At 37.0% G+C, this 8487-nt stretch overlaps 2 protein-coding genes across 2 annotated transcripts; one reads left to right on the top strand and one right to left on the bottom strand.

Annotated features, from left to right (window-relative positions):
• Positions 1-436: 436 nt before the first annotated feature.
• Positions 437-4125, top strand: LOC133830817 (enolase 1, chloroplastic). The gene is made up of 7 exons (XM_062260890.1): positions 437-1095; positions 1431-1738; positions 1819-1973; positions 2063-2380; positions 2694-2840; positions 2955-3005; positions 3710-4125. Exons 1-7 carry the CDS (start codon positions 665-667, stop codon positions 3773-3775), a joined length of 1476 nt encoding a protein of 491 aa, XP_062116874.1. The 5' UTR covers positions 437-664; the 3' UTR covers positions 3776-4125.
• A 150-nt stretch (positions 4126-4275) lies between these two features.
• On the bottom strand, positions 4276-8132 carry LOC133830818 (plant cysteine oxidase 3-like). Its single transcript, XM_062260891.1, has 5 exons — positions 7822-8132; positions 7098-7249; positions 6449-6611; positions 4944-5144; positions 4276-4720 (listed from the first exon to the last, which is right to left on the bottom strand). The coding sequence occupies exons 1-5, from the start codon at positions 8039-8041 to the stop codon at positions 4599-4601; spliced, it is 858 nt and encodes a 285-aa protein (XP_062116875.1). The 5' UTR covers positions 8042-8132; the 3' UTR covers positions 4276-4598.
• Between the last annotated feature and the right edge of the window lie 355 nt (positions 8133-8487).

The raw sequence follows: 8487 nt of genomic DNA, 5'->3' as shown, positions 1-8487 counted from the left end.
GCCGCATTGCATTAAAATCAATCTGACTTGTTTTCAGGAACTTACCAACCTTACACCATCTTACATCAAAAACATCATCTTCTTCCACATGTCGTATGATAATCCACCGCTATCCTCCTCTTCCAAGCTAAAAGCAACTACCACCCAAAGACATTTGTAATACCATCGAAAAAACTAGCACCAACAAAATCTTTGAGATTAGAAAGCACTGGCATACCAAGTCAAAAGACAAGACATTGAGGTGAACCTCACAACAAAGTTAATTTCAAATATGAAATGTAATAATTTGATTGGTCAAAAATCCTAAAGAAAGTATTTTGACAGCTAACTTGATTCATGCTACAGTGTCCAAAACAAAATAATACCAAAAAAAACATGCACTAACGCAGCCACCTTTAACTCACCTAACGCAGCCACCTTTCCAAGTCTCCGTTTTTAACGTCTCTCTCTCAGTCCAAAGTTTCAAAAGACGGCTCTCTCAAAGCCTCACCAACCAATAACGCCACCTAATTCTGTAATACTGTGCCGCACTGCTTGCTTTCATCGCCTCCTTGGCGGACTTTCCCACTTTCCCTCTCTTTTCTCTCAGTTTCTAACCCCTCAAACTTTCCTTCTGTCCGAACACCATTTTTGTTTCTCTTTTAACAATAAAATTAACTTAGCAATGGCTTTGGCTTCTCATCCCTCCACTAGCAACATTCTTCTCCAAAAACCATTCCTTTCCACCAAACAGTTGTCCAAACCCCACTTGATTAGTTCTATCCCTTCTTTCCAATCTCACCGTCGTTCCCATTCTGTACGATGCTCCGTCACCGCTGCGCCGTCGGCGGCGACCAACATTGCTAAGGAGCACGCTGTGAAGTCCGTCAAGGCTCGTCAGATCATTGATAGTAGAGGGAATCCGACGGTGGAGGTTGATCTGATCACTGATAATCTCTACCGATCGGCTGTGCCTAGTGGCGCCTCCACTGGGATCTATGAGGCTTTGGAGCTCAGAGATGGGGATAAAAGCGTTTATGGAGGTAAAGGTGTGCTTAAAGCTGTTCAGAATATCAATGAGAATATCGCTCCCAAGCTTATTGGCGTTGATGTCAGGTTCGTTTATTTCCAATTCGCTTACTATTTGTAGTATTTGGGTTATGGTTGTTTCCATCGATTTGAGGTGCTTCAAACTCTGCGATTTTTATAAATACTCTCTATGTAGGAAGTAAGAAACGCCGTAACACTTAAAACCCATCAAAATGTGGTTATAATTTTTTTCAAATTTATAAATGCACTGTGTTATATTTTGCACTTTACGCATTGTCTTTCATTTGATTCTTGTTGACCTAGATGATAGTTATTAAGTTTTCGAAGTTTGTTGAAATGGACATGTTTATCTCTTTGTTTGTTCTGTAATTATGATTGTTTTTCCATTTCTGGTATATAAGAAATCAAGCTGATGTGGATGCAATTATGCTGGAAATTGATGGAACTCCGAACAAGTCGAAACTTGGGGCTAATGCAATATTGGGAGTGTCTCTGAGCGTGTGTAGAGCGGGTGCGGGAGCAAAGGGAATCCCCTTGTACAAGCACATTCAGGAAATTTCAGGAACGAAGGAGCTTGTTATGCCGGTTCCAGCTTTTAATGTTATCAATGGAGGTAGCCATGCGGGGAACAACCTGGCCATGCAGGAGTTCATGATATTGCCTGTAGGTGCAAGCTCATTTTCTGAGGCGCTTCGAATGGGCAGTGAAGGTTGGTCAACTCATTTTTGTTAATCAAACATTGTTAGTTCTCTTTGGCATGTTGTAACATACTTTTTTTTTTTGAAACAGTATATCATATTCTTAAGGGGATTATCAAAGCAAAATATGGACAAGATGCTTGCAATGTTGGAGATGAAGGGGGTTTTGCACCAAATGTTCAGGATAATAGAGAGGGACTTGTTTTACTCATTGACGCAATTGAAAAGGCTGGTTACACTGGCAAGGTAGGATGCATTGGTTTTCTTCATTGCTCTGTATTGCAATTAGTTTATGCTTTTATATATATGTGGACTTAGAACAAACAATGTTGCAGATCAAAATAGGAATGGACGTTGCAGCTTCAGAGTTTCTCACAAAAGATGGGAAATACGATCTTAACTTTAAGAAGCAACCAAATGATGGAGCTCATGTACTTTCAGCTCAGAGTCTAGGTGATCTCTACAAAGAGTTTGTTAAAGATTTCCCCATTGTGTCCATTGAAGACCCTTTTGACCAAGATGATTGGAGCTCATGGACTTCACTACAGTCTTCTGTTGATATTCAGATTGTTGGAGACGACTTGCTGGTCACTAACCCGAAGAAAATTTCTGAAGCAATACAGAAAAAGGCTTGCAATGGTCTACTTTTAAAGGTAAGCCTCTATAACTACGTTTTTTTAGTTCAATTTTTCATGTAATGAAGTTGTGGTTTAAAATGTTATAAGACCCATTCTTTCTTTTAAATTGTATGAGCTTTTGGAAATCCGTTGGTCTTTTTGCAAATGCTCACTCTCTTATCACACTCACCACAGTATGGTGATCATGAAGACATTTGAGTAAAATAATTTAAAATAAGTGCCAATGGTCTGTAGTCTGCATCTTGCTCAATATCAAAGGTTGAAATTTGGGACGCTGTGAATGTTGCTGCTGATTTTTACTCACTTTTTTTCCTTCATTGAATTGCAGGTTAATCAGATTGGCTCGGTTACTGAATCTATTCAAGCAGCACTTGACTCAAAAGCTGCTGGTTGGGGTGTTATGGTCAGTCATCGCAGTGGAGAAACTGAGGATAACTTTATTGCTGATCTTTCTGTTGGCTTGGCCAGTGGACAGGTTTAGTTGAATCTTTTATATTTGATACCCTATTGACTTTTTAATAAGCGCTCTGTATAATGATAATTGCATATTCTGCTCTGTATAATGATAATTGCATATTCTGTTGTGTAGATCAAGACAGGAGCCCCCTGCCGAAGTGAGCGGTTGGCCAAGTACAATCAGGTTAACTTAAATACTTGATCATTATTTGTTTTTATCTCTTCCAACTCTATCTCCTTCAAGCCTAACTCATGATTGTAGCTCGTGGCATTCATACTATGCATGGCAACAATTCATGCTAAACAACTAAACCTCAATCCCACCCCATGGTAGATGACTATAGAGCATGCTCCACTAACTAATTTGACGGCATTTACTACCTGTAAATTTGTATTCCACAAATTAGCTTAAGTAATGAACTTAACGCCATTAGTTAACTCATCCATCCCTACTTTATGCTCAAATCTAACTCATGGTTGTAGCACATTGCATTCATGTTATGCTTGGAAAAGATTCACCCTAACATTAACTCTGAGATCCCTATGGTGGTTAGAGTATGCTCAAATCTGGTTGGGATAGATTAGTATTTGTCAAATCAGCATAGTTAATGAAGATACCCAATGGTCCCCCTTCCCCAGCTTTGTTGTTTTTGGTGAACTGTTCAAAATGACATATTTACAAACTCAATTTGCACTTTGTGGTTTCTCCAAAACTCAAAATCGCTAATGAATTGTTTTGGTTTTAATGTCATAGAATTCTACTGATTTTCATCTAGTTTTTTATATATATATATATATATGCATGATTATTTTTTCCTTCTTTTTATCAAAATTGTGTGTTTATCTGACAGTTACCTTAACTCACTTTTGGGGTTTCATCTATTACAGCTACTGCGTATTGAGGAGGAAATTGGGAGTGTACGTTATGCCGGTGAAGCTTTCAGATCACCATGAGGAGGTGAATGGAAATGCAAGATCATTGTTTCCTTTGGTAAAGGTATTCACGTCCAACATGATGTGGGTACAATGCATGTGTTTGACTATTAGAGTATCAGGTTAGATGCCATTTGAACAGTAGCTTTTGCCGAGTTATGGACATAAGAGGCACGTGTTTGGTTTTACGAAGTGAAATAAATCATTAGCTAATAAACGAAATTTTGGGGGTTTGTCATTTCTGCCTTAGAGGCGAAACTGGTCAGATTTATTCCATCGAGTTCTAGATCAAAAGCAGTACTAATTGTACTTTGTGGTTCCCATGTAATTTAAGTGTGTTTTTATGAAATGTTCAGTATTGAAATTGACCATCTCTTTCGTCTTTTGGCATATATTATCATTCTCCATGGTACTCGGCCAAATCTTTGTCCATAATTTGAGTAGACCGTCTTCCTTAATACGAAACAGTTCTGATATTTGGTCTGTGATTAACTAGTATCTTCCCATTAAGCACTTGTCAATTACTTTGTATCCAATTTTGGCCTAAGTTCTGAGAGTTTATTGCCACTGTTAATAATACAGCATTATTTACAAGAACAAGGACAAACTCTTTATATCTGGCCAAGGCACATTACAGATCAAAATCACAATTTAGCTTAGAAAAACAGCTTTACAGGTATCCAAATTAAAGAAGGGTCTTATAACGAATCATTGGTGGGCACTACACAAAAGCATTTCTCTAGTAAAACTTCTCTGAGCCAAAATAGGAACAAGCATTGGAGGCTTGGAATGTATGGAAATCAAAACTCCACTGAATCATCAGCCTCAGGGCTTTGCCTAAGCTTTAGATCCGAATAGTTGGACCAACATATTTTCCCTGGCGCATATACAGATCATCTGGTGTTTCTATCTGAGCAAGCCATGCGTAGTTCTCCTCCTTTTCATCCCCTATCTCAACTAGGTTTGCTGGGCTCAAATGTTATTGGCTTCCTTAGCGACACTTGATTTTTCTCTAGCGAAAATGAATGGTGGAGATCTTTCAAGAAGATTAAAGCTCTCTACCATTCATTTCACTTGAGAAAAATAAGTGTCACCAAACAAACCAATTTTTTAACAACCACAACTCAGCACATCAGTACTTTCTTCATGATATAAAGAAATAAAGATGAAACTTAATTCAGTTGCTTACAGAATGCAACATAAGGGTAGTCATGATAGTAGGTACATCTTCTGCCAGCGTTTTCTCTGTAAGGAGGCGCAAGAACATCAAGAACAGCACAAGGAGTTACTGCAGTAAAACAATGCAGATTTCCCCCACTCTTTGGATATAACACCGATGTCTCACAAGGTGCTGTAATAACTTGATCAACTACCAGTTTTGCCAGTCTCACTGCAAAAAATAAAGTAGTTTACACTTTTAAATAAGTTGTCTATTGCCCCTTGAAATGTGAACTAAAAGCACTATATATATCAAGCAAACTAGTATCAAGCAAATTGTATCACATAACTAATCAAGCAAAATTGGAACTAATCTTTGTTCCATCACAAAGTCACCAAAGGTGCCCTACACAATCCTGATAATGAAGATCATACCATAATAATAGATTGTGACTACTGTTGAAAGATAGTTCTTGAGTTGTCACTGATACAGTGTTTACCAAGTAGACAATGCTGATCAAATAGCTTGGGCTCCATAGTGGAAGAAATTAATTTAGAAAGAAAACGTGTAGAATACGACTTTGGATGAACATGACAGATCTCATCAACAACCCGCAACCCGCAACCCACAACTACTATTAGTATTAGAATAATGATATGTGCATCCAAAGTATGCACCAAATGTTTATGCACAGTGACTTGGCAAGATTTTCTAACATAGTGGTCTCATCTCAGATAAAAGTGATTAAAAGACTGTCACGACAGTGTGTGAAAAAAATTCATGCACATATCATCTGTTCTATTAGGGAACCAAAACCAACACTAAGTTTCAACATTCTAGCTACACAAACCAAAAAAAAAGCATGAAGAGATGAGATAAGTCGCTGCAAACTTTCTAAAACGACCTAATCTTGCCAAACTTCCTCTTTTAACTGACTTATGTACTTCCCTCATGGGCCATAACTTCAGCAATGGAGTCCATTTAGAAGGCACCACACTAGTGCCAGCCCTAAGAAACCTCATTGATCAATGGTTACCATTTATTCCCATTGCACTTTGTGAGCATCCACATAAAACTGTGTAATCTGTCCAATTCATTATGTGCAATTGCATTTCAAGGCAGCACGTTGATAATTGCAACAAGTACAGAATTTAAGAAAGTACAGCCCAACATTTCAAAGTAATTGGCCAATAAGATCATGACACTACAAGTACAAAGATCTTTATAATATTGCCAAGTTAACTTGCCTATATTTAAAGTTTATCATTTGTTCAACATCTATTGGCACAGAACTACTTTGGGAGAGTTATGATCTAGAAACCAGACCTAAGCATTTTAAAGGTGATAAGATAAAATAGATTTCTCAAATTAATAAGTTTCCCACCTTTGAAAATAACAACTGATTTGGAATGTCAACATGTTCTTGTAGACTTTCCCTTATCAATGATGATTCAAAAACATAAAGGAAGAACTCTATCAGAGACGTATTCAATAGACCTGGAAAGTAAAAAGTCCAATAAACTATTAGAGCAGACCTGGAAAGTAAACTGATCCTTTGCTTTCCTTGATGATGGCGGGCTCAACCCAATCATAAGCTTTTACATGCAAAGAGCCATAGAGAATTTTGCTAAAAACATTCATCCCAGGATGGTCATGGAGTGGTATGACTGATGAAGTAGGGAAACAGAATATGCACATCTGCATGAAAATCAAGTATTTGATTTTTCAAGTAAATTTTTCTCAAAATTTTTAAAGGCAAGAAAACTAAAATTGCTTGGCTGGATTTTATTTCAAACTTCTTACAAAAATGCGGCACATAAAAAGCTTGAGTACATAATACATAATATCCTTATTTCTCACCAAAGTATTATGAATGTACTTTGAAATGGTGGCCAAACAGGCATAAAGTAGCAGATCCATGTGATTATAATTGGACTTAGAGGAATTAGTTGATACAAGGATTCGATAAAAAGGGTTGTTTTTTTTAATTCTTGTCCTCACTTTGAACCTACAATTTTTGGGAGGCAGGAAACCCAATAAATTGCTAAGAAAAGGCTAAATCTTTTAAATTGCTAGAATTAAAGCTATTCACAACGGCTTTTGAGAGATACAAAGTTAAATCTATACCTGGATCAAAAATTTAAAAATTTCAATTCAGAATAGTATAGAGATATTAGAACTTACCGTGAAGCTATCAGCTTCATATACATCCAAGTAAGTTATTGGTTGAGCCCATCGAGCAACTCTATTTAGCTGGTCAATGCCAAAAAAGCCATGACCTCTATCTTCATCAGGATTTTCCTCTTTAAGGCCCACATCTGCCGGACTCATTGTGTCTGAAATATTATCAATGTGAATACAAACATAAAACAAATACTTTCTGATAGAATACGTCCTTAAGAATAGGTTCTGAGTAAATCAGTAAGCTATTTGGCGCAATTAAGGAAAATAAATAACATGTCAACCATTGAGATGCCTAAAAGCCTTAGCTATAGAAAAGTAACATTTTGTTTCATTCATCTGTTTCACAAAGTTGGAAAACTTAATATTAAGCATTAGTGCAATTAAAGCTTATTCCATAGCAATTCTTATCACGTAGACCACTAATAATACTTATCCTACTAATTAAATTTTAACACTAAAGCATGTTTCATTATGCACCATGCTGCACTAGCTTATTAAAAATAAATAGTTTTTATGGTGTCAATGTTTATGACATAGCTAAATTCTTCAACTCATCACTAAACCAAGCAAAACCCAGATTAAACTTTTACGCAAAAAGTAAAACCCAGAAACGCAAAAGGCCACCAAACTCTTAAAACGTAAAGAAGGGCACACAAGTCTCATCACTTGAAGAAACTATAACAAAACAAATATTGACAGTGGAAAGGGTAATGTTGTGAAATACCCAAAACAGAGCAGATCCTCTGGATGGCTTCTGAGCTTGGGGGAGGAGACCCTGAAGGCGTAAATGTCTTCTTACAAAGGTCATAAAGTGTCTGGATTTTGGGGTTGGAAGAGCTCTTCTTCATCATACTCAGGGGCCTTCCAAACGCTCGGCAATTATTTGTTCTCTTTTGTACGAATGTTCTAAGCTTATCAGTTGCCTTTTGGAATTTCGAAAACATTATTAGAATTTGGAATTTAAAACTTTCTGAGCTGCGAGTTCTTAGTGACAAAAGAGTGAGAGGAAGATACCCAGATAGCTTAGGGAAATTTTAATATGTATGCTTGATAAAAGTTATAATTACAAATAAATACTAGGCATATTAAAATTTTCAAAATAATGCTAATTTTTTGCACATTACCCAAAATGCCCTTTTCACTTCTTCCTCATTCTCATTTCTCTCTTCCCTCTTCTCTCTTCTCTCTTCCCTCTTTTTCTCTCTTATTTCACTCTCTCTCACCTCACAACACCACCACCACACTAAATATTATATTTCGAACAGATTTGGACATGATTTTTGGGTTTTTTTTGCGATTTTTTTCAGATCTGAAATTCTGAAATCTGCAAAAAATCGACATTGCTCGATGGTGGTTCGATGGTGCTCGATGCCAGCTCGATGAGACCTTC

The sequence above is a fragment of the Humulus lupulus genome, chromosome 4 (genome assembly GCF_963169125.1).
Source record: "Humulus lupulus chromosome 4, drHumLupu1.1, whole genome shotgun sequence".
In the NCBI taxonomy this organism is placed as follows: Eukaryota; Viridiplantae; Streptophyta; class Magnoliopsida; order Rosales; family Cannabaceae; genus Humulus; species Humulus lupulus.
Note: the sequence above shows the minus strand (reverse complement) of the source record. Positions and strands in the feature narration are given on the sequence as shown.

Bases quoted from the DNA above. Each gene is read 5' to 3' on its own strand.
- LOC133830817 (XM_062260890.1), top strand. From the start codon at position 665: ATGGCTTTGGCTTCTCATCCCTCCACTAGCAACATTCTTCTCCAAAAA. The intron at 1,739-1,818 runs GTTGGTCAACTC...TTTTTGAAACAG, and splicing joins GCTTCGAATGGGCAGTGAAG to TATATCATATTCTTAAGGGG. The intron at 3,006-3,709 runs GTTAACTTAAAT...CATCTATTACAG, and splicing joins GGTTGGCCAAGTACAATCAG to CTACTGCGTATTGAGGAGGA.
- LOC133830818 (XM_062260891.1), bottom strand. From the start codon at position 8,041: ATGTTTTCGAAATTCCAAAAGGCAACTGATAAGCTTAGAACATTCGTA. The intron at 7,250-7,821 runs GTATTTCACAAC...ATAATATTTCAG, and splicing joins GAGGATCTGCTCTGTTTTGG to ACACAATGAGTCCGGCAGAT. The intron at 6,612-7,097 runs GTAAGTTCTAAT...ATTTTCATGCAG, and splicing joins ATGAAGCTGATAGCTTCACG to ATGTGCATATTCTGTTTCCC.